Source organism: Lampetra fluviatilis, unplaced genomic scaffold (assembly GCF_964198595.1).
Source record: "Lampetra fluviatilis unplaced genomic scaffold, kcLamFluv1.1 SCAFFOLD_1214, whole genome shotgun sequence".
In the NCBI taxonomy this organism is placed as follows: domain Eukaryota; kingdom Metazoa; phylum Chordata; class Hyperoartia; order Petromyzontiformes; family Petromyzontidae; genus Lampetra; species Lampetra fluviatilis.
In genome coordinates, this window is record NW_027621620.1 from 1 (window position 1) to 25,751 (window position 25,751).

Genomic DNA, 25,751 nt, shown 5'->3' on the forward strand with positions numbered 1-25,751 from the left:
ATACTTCACAGGTACGTACACACACACACGTCACACACACACATCTCACACACACACACACACAGATACACACAGACACACACACAGACACACACAGACACACACACACGTCACACACACACGTCTCACACACACACACACGGATACACACACACACAGACACACACACAGACACAAACACAGACACAGACACACATCTCACACACATCTCACACACACACACACAGACACACACAGACACACACAGACACACACACACAGACACACACACACACAGACACACACATCTCACACACATCTCACACACACACACACAGACACACACACAGACACACACACACACAGACACACACACACAGACACACACACACACACACACGTCACACACTCGCCGGTGTGTCTCTGCGCGTCACACAAATCCCTCCCCCTCCCACCACCTCCACCACCTCCCCCTCTCACCACCACCACCTCCCACCACCAACACCACCTCCCACCACCACCTCCCACCACCTCCCCCTCCCACCACCTCCACTTCCCACCACCACCACCACCTCCCCCTCCCACCACCACCACCACCTCCCCCCTCCCACCACCACCACCACCTCCCACCACCACCTCCCCCTCCCACCACCACCTCCCCCTCCCACCACTTCCACCACCTCCCACCACCACCACCACCACCCACCACCACCTCCCCCTCCCACCACGACCACCTCCCCCTCCCACCACCACCACCACCTCCCACCACCACCACCACCTCCCCCTCCCACCACCAGCACCTCCCCCTCCCACCACCACCACCACCACCTCCCACCACCACCACCACCTCCCCCTCCCACCACCACCACCACCTCTCCCCCTGCCACCACCACCACCTCCCCCTCCCACCACCTCCCCGTCCCACCACCTCCACCACCAGGAGCCGCCTACTCCCCCGTGAGCGCCTACTCCACCGCCAACGCCGTCTATTCCACCGCCAGCGCCGCCTACTCGCCGGCCAGCGCCTCCGTCTACTCGCCGGCTAGCGCCTCGGCCTACTCGCCGGCTAGCGCCATCTACTCACCGGCCTCCGCCTACTCCCCCGCCAACATCTACCCCCCGGTCTCATCCGGCCTCTACTCGACGGCAGCGGGCTCAGCGTACCTCCCGGCGGGGTCCACTTACCTCCCGGCGGGGTCCACTTACCTCCCGGCGGGGTCCACTTACCTCCCAGCGGGGGCGGGGGCGGGCGGTTCGGCCTACTCTCAGGCCTCTGCCGGAGTCTACTCGCAGGCCGCAGCAGCAGCAGCAGCAGCGGCAGGTGGATCCACGGCGTACCTGCCAGCGGCCGCGGGGACCGCCTACTCTCCGGCCTCGGCCGGGGTCTATTCGCAGCAGGCTGCCGCAGCAGCAGCAGCAGCAGCAGGTGGATCCACGGGGTACCTGCCAGCGGCCGCGGCGATGGCCGCCTACTCGCAGGCGGCGGCGGCGGCAGCGGCTTCGTACTCGTACCCGGCACCCGTGGGGTACACGCTGGGGGGGCCGCCAGGGGGCGTGGGCACGCTGCCGTATGGTGAGGGCACGAGCACACGTCACGCACACGTCACGCGCACACGTCACGCGCGCAGACACAGACCTGGGGGAAATCTGCCAATTCCCTGGCCCCGGGAAACCGGGGAGCACCCCGGGAAACCGTGGAGCACCCCGGGAAACCGTGGAGCACCCCGGGAAACCGTGGAGCACCCCGGGAAACCGGGGAGCACCCCGGGAAACCGTGGAGCACCCCGGGAAACCGGGGAGCACCCCGGGAAACCGGGAAGCACCCCGGGAAACCGGGGAGCACCCCGGGAAACAGTGGAGCACCCTACGAGGGCGGCTCTCGGGTGAAAACCCAGAGGCCCCCGACACACACACACACAGGCGTCACACGCACACGCACGTCACGCACACACACAGGCGTCACACACACGCGTCACACACACAGACACACAGACTCACACTCACACACACGTCACACACACACGTCACACACACACAGACACACACAGACACACACACAAACACGTCACGCACACACACACACGTCACACACACACACGCACACAGACAGACACACACGCACACACAGTCACACACACACACATACATACACACACACAGACACACACACACGCACACAGACACACACACACGCACACAGACACACACATACACACACACAGACACACACACAGACACACGCACACACCCAGACACACAGACACACTCACGCACGCACACACACACACACGTCACACACACACACACGTCATGCACACACACAGTCACACACACGCACACACAGTCACACACACACACGTCACACACACACGCACGCCACGCACACACACAGTCACACACACACACAGTCACACACACACGCACACGTCACACGCACACAGACACACACACACAGTCACACAGACGCACACACAGTCACACACACACAGACACACACACACGCATGCCACGCACACACACAGTCACACACACACACAGTCACACACACACGCACACGTCACACGCACACAGACACACACACACAGTCACACAGACGCACACACAGTCACACACACACAGACACACACACACGCACACAGACACACACACACATACACACACACACACACGTCACACACACACGCACACAGTCACACACACACACGTCACACACACACAGACACACACACACAGACACACACACGCGTAACGTGACCCGGCTCTCTGCTCTGCAGCGGCGTTCCTCCCACAATCCCCGGGGCAGCTGCCCCAGTTGAAGCAGACCGCCTACCCAGCCCCACCCAGCCAGCAGTACTACATGCTGTCTGGTGCGTCACTCACTCACCCACCCACTCACCCACTCACTCACCTACTCACTCACCCACCCACTCACCCACTCACTCACCCACTCACTCACCTACTCACTCACCTACTCACTCACCTACTCACTCACTCACTCACCCACTCACTCACTCACCCACTCACTCACCTACTCACTCACTCACTCACCTACTCACTCACCCAGCCACTCACCCAGCCACTCACTCACTCACCCAGCCGCCTACCCAGCCCCACCCAGCCAGCAGTACTACATGCTGTCTGGTGCGTCACTCACTCACCTACTCACTCACTCACTCACCTGCTCACTCACCTACTCACTCACCCACTCACTCACCCAGTCACTCACTCACCCAGCCGCCTACCCAGCCCCACCCAGCCAGCAGTACTACATGCTGTCTGGTGCGTCACTCACTCACCCACCCACTCACCCACTCACTCACCTACTCACTCACCTACTCACTCACCTACTCACTCACCCACTCACCCACTCACTCACTCACCCACTCACTCACCTACTCACTCACTCACTCACCTACTCACTCACCCAGCCACTCACCCAGCCACTCACTCACTCACCCAGCCGCCTACCCAGCCCCACCCAGCCAGCAGTACTACATGCTGTCTGGTGCGTCACTCACTCACCCACCCACTCACCCACTCACTCACCTACTCACTCACCTACTCACTCACCTACTCACTCACCCACTCACTCACCCAGTCACTCACTCACCTACTCACTCACTCACCCAGCCACTCACCTACTCACCCAACCAGCAGTACTACATGCTGTCTGGTGCGTCACTCACTCACTCACCCACTCACTCACCCACTTACTCACCTGCTCACTCACCCACTCACTCACCTACTCACTCACCCACTCACTCACCCAGTCACTCACTCACCTACTCACTCACTCACCCAGCCACTCACCTACTCACCCAACCAGCAGTACTACATGCTGTCTGGTGCGTCACTCACTCACCCACCCACTCACCCACTCACTCACCTACTCACTCACCTACTCACTCACCTACTCACTCACCCACTCACTCACCCAGTCACTCACTCACCTACTCACTCACTCACCCAGCCACTCACCTACTCACCCAACCAGCAGTACTACATGCTGTCTGGTGCGTCACTCACTCACCCACTCACTCACCCACTTACTCACCTGCTCACTCACCCACTCACTCACCTACTCACTCACCCACTCACTCACCCAGTCACTCACTCACCTACTCACTCACTCACCCAGCCACTCACCTACTCACCCAACCAGCAGTACTACATGCTGTCTGGTGCGTCACTCACTCACCCACTCACTCACCCACTCACTCACCTGCTCACTCACCCACTCACTCACCTACTCACTCACCCACTCACTCACCCAGTCACTCACTCACCTACTCACTCACTCACCCAGCCACTCACCTACTCACCCAACCAGCAGTACTACATGCTGTCTGGTGCGTCACTCACTCACCCACCCACTCACCCACTCACTCACCTACTCACTCACCTACTCACTCACCTACTCACTCACCCACTCACTCACCCAGTCACTCACTCACCTACTCACTCACTCACCCAGCCACTCACCTACTCACCCAACCAGCAGTACTACATGCTGTCTGGTGCGTCACTCACTCACCCACTCACTCACCCACTTACTCACCTGCTCACTCACCCACTCACTCACCTACTCACTCACCCACTCACTCACCCAGTCACTCACTCACCTACTCACTCACTCACCCAGCCACTCACCTACTCACCCAACCAGCAGTACTACATGCTGTCTGGTGCGTCACTCACTCACCCACCCACTCACCCACTCACTCACCTACTCACTCACCTACTCACTCACCTACTCACTCACCCACTCACTCACCCAGTCACTCACTCACCTACTCACTCACTCACCCAGCCACTCACCTACTCACCCAACCAGCAGTACTACATGCTGTCTGGTGCGTCACTCACTCACCCACTCACTCACCCACTTACTCACCTGCTCACTCACCCACTCACTCACCTACTCACTCACCCACTCACTCACCCAGTCACTCACTCACCTACTCACTCACTCACCCAGCCACTCACCTACTCACCCAACCAGCAGTACTACATGCTGTCTGGTGCGTCACTCACTCACCCACTCACTCACCCACTCACTCACCTGCTCACTCACCCACTCACTCACCTACTCACTCACCCACTCACTCACCCAGTCACTCACTCACCTACTCACTCACTCACCCAGCCACTCACCTACTCACCCAACCAGCAGTACTACATGCTGTCTGGTGCGTCACTCACTCACCCACTCACTCACCCACTCACTCACCTGCTCACTCACCCACTCACTCACCTACTCACTCACCCACTCACTCACCCAGTCACTCACTCACCTACTCACTCACTCACCCAGCCACTCACCTACTCACCCAACCAGCAGTACTACATGCTGTCTGGTGCGTCACTCACTCACCCACTCACTCACCCAGTCACTCACTCACCTACTCACTCACTCACCCAGCCACTCACCTACTCACCCAACCAGCAGTACTACATGCTGTCTGGTGCGTCACTCACTCACCCACTCACTCACCCACTCACTCACCTGCTCACTCACCCACTCACTCACCTACTCACTCACCCACTCACTCACCCAGTCACTCACTCACCTACTCACTCACTCACCCAGCCACTCACCTACTCACCCAACCAGCAGTACTACATGCTGTCTGGTGCGTCACTCACTCACCCACTCACTCACCCACTCACTCACCTGCTCACTCACCCACTCACTCACCCACTCACTCACCCAGTCACTCACTCACCTACTCACTCACCCAGCCACTCACCCAGCCACTCACTCACTCACCCAGCCGCCTACCCAGCCCCACCCAGCCAGCAGTACTACATGCTGTCTGGTGCGTCACTCACTCACCCACTCACTCACCCACTCACTCACCTGCTCACTCACCCACTCACTCACCTACTCACTCACTCACCTACTCACTCACTCACTCACCTACTCACTCACCTACTCACTCACTCACTCACCCACTCACTCACCTACTCACTCACTCACCTACTCACTCACTCACCTACTCACTCACCCACTCACTCACTCACCTACTCACTCACTCACCTACTCACTCACCTACTCACTCACCTACTCACCCACTCACTCACTCACCTACTCACTCACTCACCTACTCACTCACCCACTCACTCACCCACTCACTCACTCACCCACTCACTCACCCACTCACTCACCTACTCACTCACCTACTCACTCACCTACTCACTCACCTACTCACCCACTCACTCACTCACCTACTCACTCACCTACTCACTCACCTACTCACTCACCTACTCACTCACCTACTCACTCACCTACTCACTCACTCACCCAGCCACTCACTCACCCACTCACTCACTCATCCAGCCACTCACTCACCTACTCACTCACCCACTCACTCACCCACTCACTCACCTACTCACTCACCTACTCACTCACCCACTCACTCACCCAGTCACTCACTCACCTACTCACTCACTCACCTACTCACTCACCCACTCACTCACCTACTCACTCACCCACTCACTCACCCAGTCACTCACTCACCTACTCACTCACTCACCCAGCCACTCACTCACCTACTCACTCACCCACTCACTCACCCAGTCACTCACTCACCTACTCACTCACTCACCTACTCACTCACTCACTCACCCACCTACTCACTCACCTACTCACTCACCCACTCACTCACCCACTCACTCACCCAGTCACTCACTCACCTACTCACTCACTCACCCAGCCACTCACCCACTCACTCACCCACTCACTCACCCAGCCACTCACTCACCTACTCACTCACCCACTCACTCACCCACTCACTCACCTACTCACTCACCTACTCACTCACCCACTCACTCACCCAGTCACTCACTCACCTACTCACTCACTCACTCACCTACTCACTCACCCACTCACTCACCTACTCACTCACCCACTCACTCACCCAGTCACTCACTCACCTACTCACTCACCCAGCCACTCACCTACTCACCCAGCCAGCAGTACTACATGCTGTCTGGTGTGTCACTCACCTACTCACTCACTCACTCACCTACTCACTCACCCACTCACTCACTCACCTACTCACTCACCCACTCACTCACTCACTCACCCAGTCACTCACTCACCTACTCACTCACTCACCCAGCCAGCAGTACTACATGCTGTCTGGTGCGTCACTCACTCACTCACTCACCTACTCACTCACTCACTCACCTACTCACTCACCCACTCACCCAGCCACTCACTCCCTCACCCACTCACTCACCCACTCACTCACTCACTCACTCACCCACTCACTCACTCACCTACTCACCCAGCCAGCCACTCACCCACTCACTCACCCACTCACTCACTCACCCAGCCACTCACCCAGACACTCACCCACTCAGCCACTCACCCACCCACTCACTCACCCACCCACCCACCCACTCACCCACTCACTCACCTACTCACTCACCCACCCACTCACTCACCTACTCACTCACTCACCCACTCACTCACTCACTCACCCACCCACCCACCCACTCACCCACTCACCCACTCACTCACCTACTCACTCACTCACCTACTCACCCAGCCAGCCACTCACCCACTCAGCCACTCACTCACTCACCCACTCAGCCACTCACTCACCCACCCACTCAGTCACTCAGCCACTCACTCACTCACTCACCCACTCACTCACCCACCCACTCACTCACTCACCCAGCCCCACCCAGCCAGCAGTACTACATGCTGTCTGGTGCGTCACTCACCTACTCACTCACCCAGTCACTCACTCACCTACTCACTCAGTCACCCACTCACTCACTCACCCACTCACTCACCTACTCACTCACCCACCCACTCAATCACCCACTCACTCACCTACTCACTCACCCACCCACTCAATCACCCACTCACTCACCTACTCACTCACCCACACACTCAGTCACCCACTCACTCACTCACCCACTCACTCACCTACTCACTCACCCACCCACTCAATCACCCACTCACTCACCCACTCACTCACCCACACACTCAGTCACCCACTCACTCACTCACCCACTCAATCACCCACTCACTCACCCACACACCCACCCACTCACTCACCCACCCACTCATTCACTCACTCACTCACTCACCTACTCACTCACCCACTCACTCACTCACCTACTCACTCACCCACTCACTCACTCACTCACCCAGTCACTCACTCACCTACTCACTCACTCACCCAGCCAGCAGTACTACATGCTGTCTGGTGCGTCACTCACTCACTCACTCACTCACTCACTCACCTACTCACTCACTCACTCACCTACTCACTCACCCACTCACCCAGCCACTCACTCCCTCACCCACTCACTCACCCACTCACTCACTCACTCACTCACCCACTCACTCACTCACCTACTCACCCAGCCAGCCACTCACCCACTCACTCACCCACTCACTCACTCACCCAGCCACTCACCCAGACACTCACCCACTCAGCCACTCACCCACCCACTCACTCACCCACCCACCCACCCACTCACCCACTCACTCACCTACTCACTCACCCACCCACTCACTCACCTACTCACTCACTCACCCACTCACTCACTCACTCACCCACCCACCCACCCACTCACCCACTCACCCACTCACTCACCTACTCACTCACTCACCTACTCACCCAGCCAGCCACTCACCCACTCAGCCACTCACTCACTCACCCACTCAGCCACTCACTCACCCACCCACTCAGTCACTCAGCCACTCACTCACTCACTCACCCACTCACTCACCCACCCACTCACTCACTCACCCAGCCCCACCCAGCCAGCAGTACTACATGCTGTCTGGTGCGTCACTCACCTACTCACTCACCCAGTCACTCACTCACCTACTCACTCAGTCACCCACTCACTCACTCACCCACTCACTCACCTACTCACTCACCCACCCACTCAATCACCCACTCACTCACCTACTCACTCACCCACCCACTCAATCACCCACTCACTCACCTACTCACTCACCCACACACTCAGTCACCCACTCACTCACTCACCCACTCACTCACCTACTCACTCACCCACCCACTCAATCACCCACTCACTCACCCACTCACTCACCCACACACTCAGTCACCCACTCACTCACTCACCCACTCAATCACCCACTCACTCACCCACACACCCACCCACTCACTCACCCACCCACTCATTCACTCACTCACTCACTCACCTACTCACTCACCCACCCACTCAATCACCCACTCACTCACCCACTCACTCACTCACCCACTCACTCACCTACTCACTCACCTACTCACTCACTCACCTACTCACTCACCTACTCACCTACTCACTCACCTACTCACTCACTCACCTACTCACTCACCTACTCACTCACCTACTCACCCAGCCACTCACTCACCTACTCACTCACTCACCTACTCACCCAGCCACTCACTCACCTACTCACTCACCTACTCACTCACCTACTCACTCACTCACTCACCTACTCACCCAGCCACTCACTCACCTACTCACTCACCTACTCACTCACCTACTCACTCACCTACTCACTCACCTACTCACTCACTCACCTACTCACTCACCTACTCACTCACCTACTCACTCACCTACTCACCCAGCCGCCTACCCAGCCAGCAGTACTACATGCTGTCTGGTGCGTCACTCACTCACTCACTCACCTACTCACTCACCCAGCCACTCACTCACCCAGCCACTCACTCACTCAGCCACTCACTCACCCAGCCACTCACCCAGCCACTCACTCACTCACTCACCCAGCCACTCACCCAGCCACTCACTCACCCAGCCACTCACTCACCCACTCACTCACTCAGCGTCTGGTACATCACTCACCTACTCATCCACTCACCTACTCACCAACTCACCAACTCACCAACTCACTCACCCACCCACTCACCCAGCCACTCACTCACTCAGCCACTCACTCACTCACCCAGCCACTCACGCACCCACTCATTTACCCATTCACCCAGCCACTCACTCAGCCACTCACCCACCCACTCACTCACCCACTCACTCATCCAGCCACTCAGCCACTCACTCAGCCACTCACCCACCCACTCACTCACTCACCCACTCACTCACTCACTCACCCACTCAATCACCCACTCACTCACCCACACACCCACCCACTCACTCACCCACCCACTCATTCACTCACTCACTCACCTACTCACTCACCCACCCACTCAATCACCCACTCACTCACCCACACACTCACCCACTCACTCACTTACTCACTCACCTACTCACTCACTCACTCACCTACTCACCCAGCCACTCACCCAGCCACTCACTCACCCACTCACTCACCCACTCACTCACTGGCCACGCCCAGTGCTGATGTTGCTGATGATGCTGCTGATGACGATGTTGATGATGCTGCTGATGATGGCACTGCTGATGATGATGATGGCACTGCTGATGATACTGCTGATGACGATGTTGATGATGCTGATGATGATGATGGCACTGCTGATGATACTGCTGATGACGATGTTGATGATGCTGCTGATGATGATGGCACTGCTGATGATGATGATGGCACTGCTGATGATGATGATGGCACTGCTGATGATGCTGCTGATGACGATGTTGATGATGGCACTGCTGATGATGATGATGATGGCACTGCTGATGATAATGATGTTGCTGATGATGCTGCTGATGCTGCTGATGTTGCTGATGATGATGACACTGCTGATGATGCTGATGATAATGTTGCTGATGACACTGCTGATGATGCTGATGATGATGTTGATGTTGCTGATGATGCTGATGATGATGTTGCTGATGACGATGTTTTCCAGGTATGGCTGGGAAGCAAATGATCTTGGTACCGGTCGTGAAGCTTCCGTACGGAACTCAGCAATACCCCCTCTACTCATAGACACAAAACACTCCTCACAAAACACTCCTCACAAAACACTCCTCACACACACACCGCTCACAGACAAAACACTCCTCACAACCTCTACTCATAGACACACTATGTGTGTGTGTCTGTGTGTGTGTGTGTGTCTGTGTTTGTGGGTGTGTGTCTGTGTGTGTGACTGTGTTTGTGTTTGTGTTAGTCTGTGTGTGTCTGTGTTAGTCTGTGTGTGATTAGCTGTTCATAGACACACATACAGACACACACAGACACGCACACACACACAGACACACACAGTCACGCAGTCACACACAAACACACAAACACACACACAGACACACAGACTCACACAAACACACACACAGACTCACACACAGACACACACACACACACAGACACACACAGACACACACACACACAGACACACACACAGACAAACACACACAACTGGCATGCTCATAGACATGTAGGTACTATACAGACTAGAGGTTTATGTAAATATAAATGTGTGTGTGTGATTAGCTGTTCATACACACACACAGAGACACACACACACACAGACACACAGATACCCACACACACACACCAACACACACAGACTCACACAGACACACACACAGACTCACACTCACACACAAACACAGACACACACACAGACACACACACACAGACACACACACACAGCTACACACACACACAGACACAGCTACACACACACACAGAGACACACACACACAGATACCCACACACACACAGACTCGCACAGATTCACACATAGACACACACACAGACACACAGACACACACACAGACACACACAGACACACACACACACAGACACACACAGACACACACTCACACACACACAGAGACACACACACACACAGACTCACACACACACAGACTCACACACACACACAACTGTCACGCTCATAGACATGTAGGTACTATACAAACTAGAGGTTTATATATGAATGTGTGTGTGTCTCAGTAGCTGTAGACACGTCGCATGTGTGTGTGTGTGTGTCTGTGTGTGTGTATCTCAGTAGCTGTAGACACGGCGCATGTGTGTGTATCTGTGTGTGTGTATCTGTGTGTGTGTATCTGTGTGTGTGTATCTGTGTGTGTGTATCTGTGTGTGTGTATCTGTGTGTGTGTGTATCTGTGTGTATCTGTGTGTGTGTGTGTGTATCTGTGTGTGTGTGTGTGTGAGTGTGTGTCTGTGTGTGTATCTGTGTGTGTGTATCTGTGTGTGTGTGTATCTGTGTGTGTGTGTATCTGTGTCTGTGTGTATCTGTGTGTGTGTGTGTATCTGTGTGTGTGTGTATCTGTGTGTGTGTGTGTGTGAGTCTGTGTGTGTGTGTGTTTCTGTGTGTGTGTGAGTCTGTGTGTGTGTGAGTCTGTGTGTGTGTGTGTATCTGTGTGTGTGTGTATCTGTGTGTATCTGTGTGTGTGTGTATCTGTGTGTGTGTGTATCTGTGTGTGTGTATCTGTGTGTGTGTATCTGTGTGTGTATGTGTGTGTGTGTATCTGTGTGTGTGTGTATCTGTGTGTATCTGTGTGTGTGTGTATCTGTGTGTGTGTGTATCTGTGTGTGTGTATCTGTGTGTGTATGTGTGTGTGTGTGTATCTGTGTGTGTGTGTGTGTGTATCTGTGTGTGTGTGTATCTGTGTGTGTGTATCTGTGTGTGTGAGTCTGTGTGTGTGTGTATCTGTGTGTGTGTGTATCTGTGTGTGTGTGTGTATCTGTGTGTGTGTGTATCTGTGTGTATCTGTGTGTGTGTGTATCTGTGTGTGTGTGTGTATCTGTGTGTGTGTATCTGTGTGTGTATGTGTGTGTGTGTGTATCTGTGTGTGTGTGTGTATCTGTGTGTGTGTGTATCTGTGTGTGTGTGTATCTGTGTGTGTGAGTCTGTGTGTGTGTGTGTATCTGTGTGTGTGTGTCTGTGTGTGTGTGTGTATCTGTGTGTGTGTGTATCTGTGTGTGTGTGTATCTGTGTGTGTGTGTATCTGTGTGTGTGTGTGTATCTGTGTGTGTGTGTGTATCTGTGTGTGTGTGTCTGTGTGTGTGTGTATCTGTGTGTATCTGTGTGTGTGTGTGTATCTGTGTGTGTGTGTATCTGTGTGTGTGTGTGTGTATCTGTGTGTGTGTGTGTATCTGTGTGTGTGTATCTGTGTGTGTGTATCTGTGTGTGTGTATCTGTGTGTGTGTGTATCTGTGTGTGTGTGTGTGTATATCTGTGTGTGTGTGTATCTGTGTGTGTATCTGTGTGTGTGTGTATCTGTGTGTGTGTGTCTGTGTGTGTGTGTATCTGTGTGTGTGTATCTGTGTGTGTGTATCTGTGTGTGTGTATCTGTGTGTGTGTATCTGTGTGTGTGTGTATCTGTGTGTGTGTGTCTGTGTGTGTGTATCTGTGTGTGTGTGTATCTGTGTGTGTGTGTCTGTGTGTGTGTGTATCTGTGTGTGTGTATCTGTGTGTGTGTGTATCTGTGTGTGTGTGTGTGTATATCTGTGTGTGTGTGTATCTGTGTGTGTATCTGTGTGTGTGTGTGGTAAGTCATTCACTGTCTGCGTGCATCCTATCCATAGAGACATGGGGATCCTATTCATAAAGGTACTTACCCATGGACACTTCGTATAGAGATGTTGAACCTATTCATAGAGACATGGGGATCCTATTCATAGAGATTCCACCCATATAGGCAATGTTTGTATAGAGATGTTGACACTATTCATAGAGACATGGGGATACTATTCATAGAGATTTCACCCATAGCTAATGTCCATACAGAGATGTTGGTCCTATTCATAGAGACGTGGGGATACTATTCATAGAGATTTCACCCGTAGACCATCTCGGCCACCCGCACCGCTCACCCTCCTAGACACCCTGGTACACTTCACTGGGTTCAGGTAGAACTATTATTATTATAATAATGATGATGATGATGAAAATAAAATAGTTTGGTGGTGTGGACAAGGCTGTGGCGTGTGTTTGTGTATTTTGTTGAGAGTGAGCGGTGTGTGTGTGGTGTTGAACCCGCTCACACATCCACTCACCAATCTACTCACCAATCTACTCACCCACCCACTCACCAATCTACTCACCCACCCACTCACTCACTCACTCACCCACCCACTCACCCACCCACTCACCAATCTACTCACCCACCCACTCACCCACCCACTCACCCACCCACTCACCCACCCACTCACCCACCCACTCACCCACCCACTCACTCACCCACCCACTCACCCACCCACTCACCCACCCACACACCCACCCACACACCCACCCACACACCCACTCACCCACCCACTCACCCACCCACTCACCCACTCACTCACCCACCCACCCACTCACCCACCCACTCACCCACCCACTCACCCACCCACTCACCCACCCACCCACCCACTCACCCACCCACCCACTCACTCACTCACCCACCCACTCACTCACTCACCCACCCACCCACCCACTCACTCACTCACCCACCCACTCACTCACTCACTCACCCACCCACTCACTCACTCACCCACCCACTCACCCACCCACTCATCCACCCACCCACCCACTCATCCACCAAGAAGATGAATCCCTGCAGTCACAAAAGAAGCTTTGCATCGATATTTTTGGGTTCTTTCGGTAAAGTCGTCACGTAGAATGGAAATAATAAAATAATAAAAATAAAACAAAATACAATTCACACGACGTTTCGGCCACAACGCAAGCAGCCGTCCTCAGGTGAAGAAACAGGTCTGTCGGAAAGACAGCGTCTGAATGAAACACCACCAAGCCAGGCAGCCCCCTTAGCTATCGGCCCCTCCCCCTCGGTTAGGCCCCGCCCCTCACCCCCCCCCCTCCTCTCACCCCCCCCTCCTTTAGGCCCCTCCCCTCCCCACCCTCCCCACCCAGCCCCTCCCCTCCCCACCCTCCCCACCCAGCCCCTCCCCTCCCCACCCTCCCCACCCTCCCCTCCCCACCCAGCCCCTCCCCACCCAGCCCCTCCCCACCCTGCCCCTCCCCACCCTGCCCCTCCCCACCCTGCCCCTCCCCACCCTGCCCCTCCCCACCCTGCCCCTCCCCACCCTGCCCCTCCCCACCCTGCCCCTCCCCACCCAGCCCCTCCCCACCCAGCCCCTCCCCACCCTCCCCTCCCCACCCAGCCCCTCCCCACCCAGCCCCTCCCCACCCTGCCCCTCCCCACCCTGCCCCTCCCCACCCTGCCCCTCCCCACCCTGCCCCTCCCCACCCAGCCCCTCCCCACCCAGCCCCTCCCCACCCAGCCCCTCCCCACCCTGCCCCTCCCCACCCAGCCCCTCCCCACCCAGCTCCTCCCCACCCTCCCCGCCCAGCCCCTCCCCACCCTGCCCCTCCCCACCCAGCCCAGCCCCTCCCCACCCAGACCCTCCCCACCCAGCCCCTCCCCACCCAGCCCCTCCCCACCCAGCCCCTCCCCACCCAGCTCCTCCCCACCCAGCCCCTCCCCACCCAGCCCCTCCCCACCCAGCCCCTCCCCACCCAGCCCCTCCCCACCCAGCTCCTCCCCACCCTCCCCTCCCCACCCAGCCCCTCCCCACCCAGCCCTTCCCCACCCAGCCCCTCCCCACCCTCTCCTCCCCACCCAGCCCCTCCCACCCTCTCCACCGAATGGTGGTTGTTGTTGTGTGTGTGTCTGTGTATCTGTGTGTGAGTGTCTGTGTGTTTGTCTGTGTGTCTGTGTGTGTGTGTGTCTGTGTGTGTGTCTATGTGTGTCTGTGTGTGTGTGTCTGTGTGTGTGTCTGTGTGTGTGTCTGTGTGTGTGTCTGTGTGTGTGTGTCTGTGTGTGTGTCTGTGTGTGTGTGTCTGTGTGTGTCTGTGTGTGTGTGTCTGTGTGTGTCTGTGTGTGTGTGTCTGTGTGTGTGTCTGTGTGTGTCTGTGTGTGTGTGTGTCTGTGTGTGTGTGTGAGTGTCTATTGTGCAGTGCGTGCGTGCCAGGCTGGGTGCACGCTGCGAGATTTTAGAAACGTGGAGCGGAACGCTCCACTCCTGGCCAGCACCACGAACTCCAGGGTCCACGCTTGCACCACAAACCTGCACAACATCAACAACAACATCAACAACAACAACAACATGAACAACATCAACATCAACCACATCAACAACAACAACAACCACATCTATGAGTCTCTGTGTATCTCTATGAGTGTGAGTCTCTGTGTGTCTCTGTGTGTGTCTCTGTGTGTGTCTCTGTGTATCTGTGAGTCTCTGTGTGTCTCTGTGTGTGTCTCTGTGTGTGTCTCTGTGTGTGTCTCTGTGTGTGTCTCTGTGTGTGTCTGTGTGTCTCTGTGTGTGTCTGTGTGTCTCTGTGTGTGTCTCTGTGTGTGTCTGTGTGTCTCTGTGTGTGTCTGTGTGTGTCTCTGTGTGTGTCTCTGTGTGTGTCTCTGTGTGTGTCTCTGTGTGTGTCTCTGTGTGTGTCTCTCTGTGTATCTGTGAGTCTCTGTGTGTCTCTGTGTGTATCTCTGTGTGTGTCTCTGTGTGTGTCTCTGTGTGTGTCTCTGTGTGTGTCTGTGTGTCTCTGTGTGTGTCTCTGTGTCTCTGTGTGTGTCTCTGTGTGTGTCTCTGTGTGTGTCTCTGTGTGTGTCTCTGTGTGTGTCTCTCTGTCTCTGTGTGTCTCTGTGTGTGTCTGTGTGTCTCTGTGCATGTCTCTGCATGTCTCTGCGTGTCTCTGTATCTCTGTGTGTCTCTGTGTGTGTCTCTGTGTGTGTCTCTGTGTGTGTCTCTGTGTCTCTGTGTGTGTCTCTGTGTGTGTCTCTGTGTGTGTCTCTGTGTGTGTCTCTGTGTGTGTCTCTCTGTCTCTGTGTGTCTCTGTGTGTGTCTCTGTGTGTGTCTCTGTGTGTGTCTGTGTGTCTCTGTGTGTGTCTCTGTGTCTCTGTGTGTGTCTCTGTGTGTGTCTCTGTGTGTGTCTCTGTGTGTGTCTCTGTGTGTGTCTCTCTGTCTCTGTGTGTCTCTGTGTGTGTCTGTGTGTGTCTGTGCATGTCTCTGCATGTCTCTGCGTGTCTCTGTATCTGTGTGTGTCTCTGTGTGTGTCTCTGTGTGTGTCTGTGTGTCTCTGTGTGTGTCTCTGTGTGTGTCTCTGTGTGTGTCTCTGTGTGTGTCTGTGTGTCTCTGTGTGTGTCTGTGTGTCTCTGTGTGTGTCTCTGTGTGTCTCTCTGTCTCTGTGTGTCTCTGTGTGTGTCTGTGTGTCTCTGTGCATGTCTCTGCGTGTCTCTGCGTGTCTCTGTATCTCTGTGTGTATCTCTGTGTGTCTCTGTGTGTCTCTGTGTATCTCTGTGTATCTCTGTGTGTCTCTGTGTCTCTGTGTCTCTGTGTATCTGTGTGTCTGTGTATATGTGTGTCTCTGCGTGTCTCTGCGTGTCTGTGTGTATCTGTGTGTATCTGTGTGTCTCTGTGTGTGTATCTGTGTGTGTCTCTGTGTGTATCTGTGTGTATCTGTGTGTATCTGTGTGTCTCTGTGTGTCTCTGTGTGTCTCTGTGTCTCTGTGTGTATCTGTGTGTCTCTGTGTGTCTCTGTGTCTCTGTGTGTCTCTGTGTGTCTCTGTGTCTCTGTGTGTATCTGTGTGTCTCTGTGTGTCTCTGTGTCTCTGTGTGTCTCTGTGTGTCTCTGTGTGTCTCTGTGTCTGTGTGTGTCTGCGTACCGAGGGTGAGTGAGTGTGTGTCTCTGTGTGTCTCTGTGTGTGTCTGTGTGTGTCTCTGTGTGTCTCTGTGTGTCTCTGTGTGTCTCTGTGTGTCTCTGTGTGTGTCTGTGTGTGTCTCTGTGTGTCTCTGTGTGTCTCTGTGTGTCTCTGTGTGTCTCTGCGTGTCTCTGTGTGTGTCTGCGTACCGAGGGTGAGTGAGTGTGTGTCTCTGTGTGTCTCTGTGTGTCTCTGTGTGTCTCTGTGTCTCTGTGTGTATCTGTGTGTATCTGTGTGTATCTGTGTGTCTCTGTGTGTCTCTGTGTGTCTCTGTGTCTCTGTGTGTGTCTGCGTACCGAGGGTGAGTGAGTGTGTGTCTCTGTGTGTCTCTGTGTGTGTCTGTGTGTGTCTCTGTGTCTCTGTGTGTCTCTGTGTGTGTGTGCGTACCGAGGGTGAGTGAGTGTGTGTCTCTGTGTGTCTCTCTGTGTGTCTCTGTGTGTCTCTGTGTGTCTCTGTGTGTCTCTGTGTGTCTCTGTGTCTCTGTGTGTCTCTGTGTGTCTCTGTGTGTCTCTGTGTGTGTCTGTGTGTGTCTGCGTACCGAGGGTGAGTGAGTGTGTGTCTCTGTGTGTCTCTGTGTGTCTCTGTGTGTCTCTGTGTCTCTGTGTGTCTCTGTGTGTCTCTGTGTGTCTGTGTGTCTCTGCGTACCGAGGGTGAGTGAGTGTGTGTCTCTGTGTGTCTCTGTGTGTCTCTGTGTGTCTCTGTGTGTCTCTGTGTGTCTCTGCGTACCGAGGGTGAGTGAGTGTGTGTCTCTGTGTGTCTCTGTGTGTCTCTGTGTGTCTCTGTGTGTCTCTGTGTGTCTCTGTGTGTCTCTGTGTGTCTCTGCGTACCGAGGGTGAGTGAGTGTGTGTCTCTGTGTGTCTCTGTGTGTCTCTGTGTGTCTCTGTGTGTCTCTGTGTGTCTCTGTGTGTCTCTGCGTACCGAGGGTGAGTGAGTGTGTGTCTCTGTGTGTGTCTCTGTGTGTGTCTGTGTGTCTCTGTGTGTGTGTCTGTGTGTGTCTCTGTGTGTGTGTGCGTACCGAGGGTGAGTGAGTGTGCGGCTGAGTGAAGTCTGCAAGTCGACCTCCCACAATCCTTGATCCTCATCCACAAACAGCGCCTGGACATCGGGAGACACGGGGAGAGACACGGGGAGACGGGGGGAGACACGGTGAGACACGGGGAGACACGGTGAGACACGGGGAGACACGGGGAGAGACACAGTGAGAGATACATGGGGAGAGAGACACGGGGAGAGAGACACGGGGAGACACGGGGGGAGACACGGGGAGAGACACGGAGAGACACGGGGAGACACAGGGGAGACACGGGGAGACACAGGGGAGAGAGAGACACAGTGAGAGATACATGGGGAGAGAGACACGGGGAGAGAGACACGGGGAGACACGGGGGGAGACACGGGGAGAGACGCGGGGATACACGGGGGGAGACGCGGGGAGAGACACGGAGAGACACGGGGAGACACAGGGGAGAGAGACACGGGGGGAGACACGGGGGGAGACACGGGGAGACACGGGGAGAGACGCGGGGAGAGACGCGGGGAGACACGGGGAGACACAGGGGAGAGAGACACGGGGGGAGACACGGGGAGACACGGGGAGAGAGACGCGGGGAGAGACGCGGGGAGAGACGCGGGGAGAGACGCGGGGAGACACGGGGAGACACGGGGAGACACAGGGGAGAGAGACACGGGGGGAGACACGGGGAGACACGGGGGGAGAGACGCGGGGAGAGACGCGGGGAGACACAGGGGAGAGAGACACGGGGGGAGACACGGGGAGACACGGGGAGAGACGCGGGGAGAGACGCGGGGATACACGGGGGGAGATGCGGGGAGACACGGGGAGACACGGGGAGACACAGGGGAGAGAGACACGGGGGGAGACACGGGGAGACACGGGGAGAGACGCGGGGAGAGACGCGGGGAGACACGGGGAGACACAGGGGAGAGACACGGGGGGAGACACGGGGAGACACGGGGAGAGAGACGCGGGGAGAGACGCGGGGAGAGACGCGGGGAGAGACGCGGGGAGAGACGCGGGGAGACACGGGGAGACACAGGGGAGAGAGACACGGGGGGAGACACGGGGAGACACGGGGGGAGAGACGCGGGGAGAGACGCGGGGAGACACAGGGGAGAGAGACACGGGGGGAGACACGGGGAGACACGGGGAGAGACGCGGGGAGAGACGCGGGGAGAGACGCGGGGAGAGACGCGGGGAGACACGGGGAGACACAGGGGAGAGAGACACGGGGGGAGACACGGGGAGACACGGGGGAGAGAGACACGGGGGGAGACACGGGGAGACACGGGGGAGAGAGACACGGGGAGAGACGCGGGGAGAGACGCGGGGGAGAGAGACACGGGGGGAGACACGGGGAGACACGGGGGAGAGAGACACGGGGGGAGACGCGGGGAGACACGGGGGAGAGAGACACGGGGAGAGACGCGGGGAGACACGGGGGAGAGAGACACGGGGAGAGACGCGGGGAGACACGGGGGAGAGAGACACGGGGAGAGACGCGGGGAGACACGGGGGAGAGAGACACGGGGAGAGACGCGGGGAGAGACGCGGGGAGACACGGGGGAGAGAGACACGGGGGGAGACACGGGGAGACACGGGGGAGAGAGACACGGGGGGAGACACGGGGAGACACGGGGGAGAGAGACACGGGGAGAGACACGGGGAGACACGGGGGAGAGAGACACGGGGGGAGACACGGGGAGACACGGGGGAGAGAGACACGGGGAGAGACGCGGGGAGAGACGCGGGGAGAGACGCGGGGAGACACGGGGGAGAGAGACACGGGGGGAGACACGGGGAAACACGGGGAGACACGGGGAGAGAGACACGTGTGTGTCTGTGTGTGTGTGTCTGTGTGTGTGTCTGTGTGTGTGTGTGTGTGTCTGTGTGTGTGTGTCTGTGTGTGTGTGTCTGTGTGTGTGTGTCTGTGTCTGTGTGTGTGTGTCTGTGTGTGTGTGTCTGTGTGTGTGTGTCTGTGTGTGTGTCTGTGTGTGTGTGTCTGTGTGTGTGTGTCTGTGTGTGTGTGTCTGTGTGTGTGTGTCTGTGTGTGTGTGTCTGTGTGTGTGTGTCTGTGTGTGTGTGTCTGTGTGTCTGTGTGTGTGTGTCTGTGTGTGTGTGTGTGTCTGTGTGTGTGTGTCTGTGTGTGTGTGTCTGTGTGTGTGTGTCTGTGTCTGTGTGTGTGTGTCTGTGTGTGTGTGTCTGTGTGTGTGTGTCTGTGTGTGTGTGTCTGTGTGTGTGTCTGTGTGTGTGTGTCTGTGTGTGTGTGTCTGTGTGTGTGTGTCTGTGTGTGTGTGTCTGTGTGTGTGTGTCTGTGTGTGTGTGTCTGTGTGTGTGTGTCTGTGTGTGTGTGTCTGTGTGTGTGTGTCTGTGTGTGTGTGTGTCACCTGAATGTTCTCTAGACGGTATTTATGCTCCAAATCCCAAGGCGGTGACTCCTGAAACATCACGGAGAACTGCTCCTGGAAACTGGAGACACAGTGGGGGAGAAAGGATCAACAATATGCTCACCCACCCACTCACTCACTCACACACTCACCCACTCACTCACCCACCCACCCACCCACTCACCCACCCACCCACCCACTCACCCACCCACCCACCCACCCACCCACTCACCCACTCACCCACCCACCCACCCACTCACTCACCCACTCACTCAGCCACTCACTCACCCACCCACTCACCCACCCACCCACTCACTCACCCACTCACTCAGCCACTCACTCACCCACCCACTCACTCACCCACTCACTCACTCACACACTCACCCACTCACCCACCCACCCACCCACTCACTCACCCACTCACTCAGCCACTCACTCACCCACCCACTCACCCACCCACCCACTCACTCACTCAGCCACTCACTCACCCACTCACCCACTCACTCACTCACCCACTCACTCACTCACCCACTCACTCACCCACCCACTCACCCACCCACCCACTCACTCACCCACTCACTCAGCCACTCACTCACCCACTCACCCACTCACTCACTCACCCACTCACCCCCCCACTCACCCACTCACCCCCCCACTCACCCACTCACCCACTCACCCCCCCACCCACTCACCCCCCCACCCACCCACCCACCCACCCACTCACCCACTCACTCACCCACTCACTCACTCACTCACTCACTCACCCACCCACCCACCCACCCACCCACTCACCCACCCACTCACCCACTCACTCACCCACTCACTCACCCACCCACTCACCCACCCACCCACTCACTCACCCACTCACTCAGCCACTCACTCACCCACCCACTCACTCACCCACTCACTCACCACTCACTCACCCACTCACCCACTCACTCACTCACCCACTCACTCACTCACTCACCCACTCACTCACCCACCCACTCACCCACCCACCCACTCACTCACCCACTCACTCACCCACTCACCCACTCACTCACTCACCCACTCACCCCCCCACTCACCCACTCACCCACTCACCCACTCACCCCCCCACCCACTCACCCCCCCACCCACTCACCCCCCCACCCACCCACCCACCCACTCACCCACTCACTCACCCACTCACTCACTCACTCACTCACCCACCCACCCACCCACTCACCCACTCACCCACTCACTCACTCACACACTCACCCACTCACTCACCCACCCACCCACCCACTCACCCACTCACCCACCCACCCACTCACCCACTCACCCACTCACTCACTCACCCACTCACTCACCCACTCACTCACTCACACACTCACTCACCCACTCACCCACCCACTCACTCACTCACACACTCACCCACTCACCCACCCACCCACTCACCCACCCACCCACTCACTCACCCACTCACCCACCCCACTCACTCACTCACCCACTCACCCACCCACTCACTCACTCACCCACTCACCCACCCATTCACTCACCCACCCACTCACCCACCCACTCACCCACACACCCACTCACCCACCCACTCACCCACTCACTCACCCACTCACCCACTCACTCACCCACCCACTCACTCACTCACTCACCCACCCACTCACTCACTCACACACTCACCCACCCACTCACTCACTCACCCACTCACCCACCCACTCACTCACTCACACACTCACCCACCCACTCACTCACTCACTCACTCACCCACTCACCCACCCACTCACTCACTCACACACTCACCCACTCACCCACCCACCCACCCACCCACTCACCCACTTACCCACTCACCCACCCACTCACTCACTCACACACTCACCCACCCACTCACTCACTCACTCACCCACTCACCCACCCACTCACTCACTCACACACTCACCCACTCACCCACCCACCCACCCACTCACCCACTTACCCACTCACCCACCCACCCACTCACTCACCCACTCACCCACCCACCCACCCACTCACCCACTCACCCACTCACCCACCCACTCACCCACTCACCCACTCACCCACTCACCCACTCACTCACTCACCCACCCACCCCACCACTCACCCACCCACCCACCCACTCACTCACTCACCCACCCACTCACTCTCTCACACACTCACCCACTCACCCACTCACTCACCCACTCACTCACTCACTCACCCACCCACTCACTCTCTCACACACTCACTCACTCACTCACCCACTCACTCTCTCACACACTCACCCACTCACTCACTCACTCACTCACTCACTCACCCACTCACTCACTCACTCACTCACCCACCCACTCACTCACTCACTCACTCACCCACTCACTCACTCACTCACCCACTCACTCACTCACTCACCCACTCACCCACCCACTCACCCACTCACTCACTCACCCACTCACCCACCCACCCACTCACCCACTCACCCACTCACTCACTCACTCACTCACTCACCCACTCACTCACCCACTCACTCACTCACACACTCACTCACCCACTCACCCACCCACTCACTCACTCACACACTCACCCACTCACTCACTCACCCACTCACCCACCCACCCACTCACCCACTCACTCACTCACCCACCCACCCACTCACCCACTCACCCACTCACTCACTCACCCACTCACCCACTCACCCACTCACTCACCCACCCACTCACTCACTCACACACTCACCCACTCACTCACCCACCCACTCACCCACTCACCCACTCACCCACTCACCCACTCACCCACCCACTCACTCACTCACTCACACACTCACCCACTCACTCACTCACCCACCCACCCACTCACCCACTCACCCACCCACCCACTCACTCACTCACTCACCCACTCACCCACCCACTCACCCACTCACTCACTCACCCACTCACCCACCCACCCACTCACCCACTCACCCACTCACTCACTCACTCACCCACTCACTCACCCACTCACTCACTCACACACTCACTCACCCACTCACCCACCCACTCACTCACTCACACACTCACCCACTCACTCACTCACCCACTCACCCACCCACTCACCCACTCACCCACTCACCCACCCACCCACTCACCCACTCACCCACTCACTCACTCACCCACTCACCCACTCACTCACCCACCCACTCACTCACTCACTCACACACTCACCCACTCACTCACCCACCCACTCACCCACTCACCCACTCACCCACTCACTCACTCACACACTCACTCACCCACTCACCCACCCACTCACTCACTCACACACTCACCCACTCACTCACTCACCCACTCACCCACCCACTCACCCACTCACTCACCCACTCACCCACCCACCCACTCACCCACTCACCCACTCACCCACACACCCACTCACCCACTCACCCACTCACTCACCCACCCACCCACCCACCCACTCACCCACTCACCCACCCACCCACTCACTCACTCACACACTCACCCACTCACTCACCCACCCACCCACCCACCCACTCACCCACCCACCCACTCACCCACTCACCCACTCACCCACACACCCACTCACCCACCCACCCACTCACTCACCCACCCACCCACCCACTCACCCATCCACCCACCCATCCACCCACTCACCCATCCACCCACCCACTCACCCACTCACCCACTCACTCACTCACCCACTCACCCACTCACTCACCCACCCACCCACCCACCCACTCACTCATCCACCCACCCACCCACTCACCCATCCACCCACCCACCCACCCACCCACTCACCCATCCACCCACCCACTCACCCACTCACCCACTCACCCACACACCCACTCACTCACCCACCCACCCACCCACTCACCCACTCACCCACTCACTCACTCACCCACTCACCCACTCACTCACCCACTCACCCACCCACTCACCCACCCACCCACCCACTCACCCACTCACTCACTCACTCACCCACCCACCCACTCACTCACTCACCCACTCACCCACCCACTCACTCACTCACCCACCCACTCACTCACTCACCCACTCACCCACCCACCCACCCACCCACTCACTCACTCACCCACTCACCCACCCACCCACTCACTCACCCACCCACCCACTCACCCACTCACTCACTCACCCACCCACTCACCCACCCACCCACCCACCCACTCACCCACCCACCCACCCACTCACCCACCCACTCACCCACTCACCCACCCACCCACCCACCCACCCACCCACTCACTCACTCACCCACTCACCCATCCACCCACCCACTCACCCACCCACCCACCCACTCACCCACTCACCCACTCACTCACTCACTCACCCACCCACTCACTCACCCACCCACCCACCCACCCACTCACTCACCCACCCACCCACCCACTCACCCACCCACCCACCCACCCACCCACTCACTCACCCACTCACCCACCCACTCACCCACTCACCCACCCACTCACCCACCCACCCACTCACTCACCCACCCACTCACCCACTCACCCACCCACCCACCCACTCACCAGGTGTCTTCATGGAAGGCTGTCACCACCTCACAGCAGCTGTGTTCTGGGTAGAGAAGCGTCACCCTCCAGCTCAGCCGCCCATCCTCCAGCCCCAGCTGGGGCAAGCGCCCCTCCCCCCCCCTCACCCTCGTGACCCCCGTGACCCCCGTGACCCTCGTGACCCCCGTGACCCCCGTGACCCTCACCCCCCCAGGTCACAGAGCTGGTCACGAGGGAGGTTCAGGCGGATTTTGCGATCCTGAGAGAGAGGAGGGGGAGGGGTGACAGGAGAGGCGTT

The 25,751-nt window shown here is 57.2% G+C and overlaps 2 protein-coding genes across 2 annotated transcripts; one reads left to right on the forward strand and one right to left on the reverse strand.

Annotated features, from left to right (window-relative positions):
- Window positions 1–919: 919 nt before the first annotated feature.
- LOC144955492 (uncharacterized) lies at window positions 920–13,810 on the forward strand (the record flags this gene model as incomplete). Its single annotated transcript, XM_078885694.1, has 3 exons — window positions 920–1,552; window positions 2,754–2,846; window positions 10,800–13,810. Coding segments are annotated over 3 exons (806 nt in total), but the record flags the coding sequence as incomplete, so codon positions are not given.
- A 1,904-nt stretch (window positions 13,811–15,714) lies between these two features.
- On the reverse strand, window positions 15,715–25,585 carry LOC144955491 (tetratricopeptide repeat protein 4-like). Its single transcript, XM_078885693.1, has 4 exons — window positions 25,472–25,585; window positions 20,980–21,061; window positions 18,590–18,669; window positions 15,715–15,934 (listed from the first exon to the last, which is right to left on the reverse strand). The coding sequence occupies exons 2-4, from the start codon at window positions 21,037–21,039 to the stop codon at window positions 15,814–15,816; spliced, it is 261 nt and encodes an 86-aa protein (XP_078741819.1). The 5' UTR covers window positions 21,040–21,061; window positions 25,472–25,585; the 3' UTR covers window positions 15,715–15,813.
- Window positions 25,586–25,751: the final 166 nt, after the last annotated feature.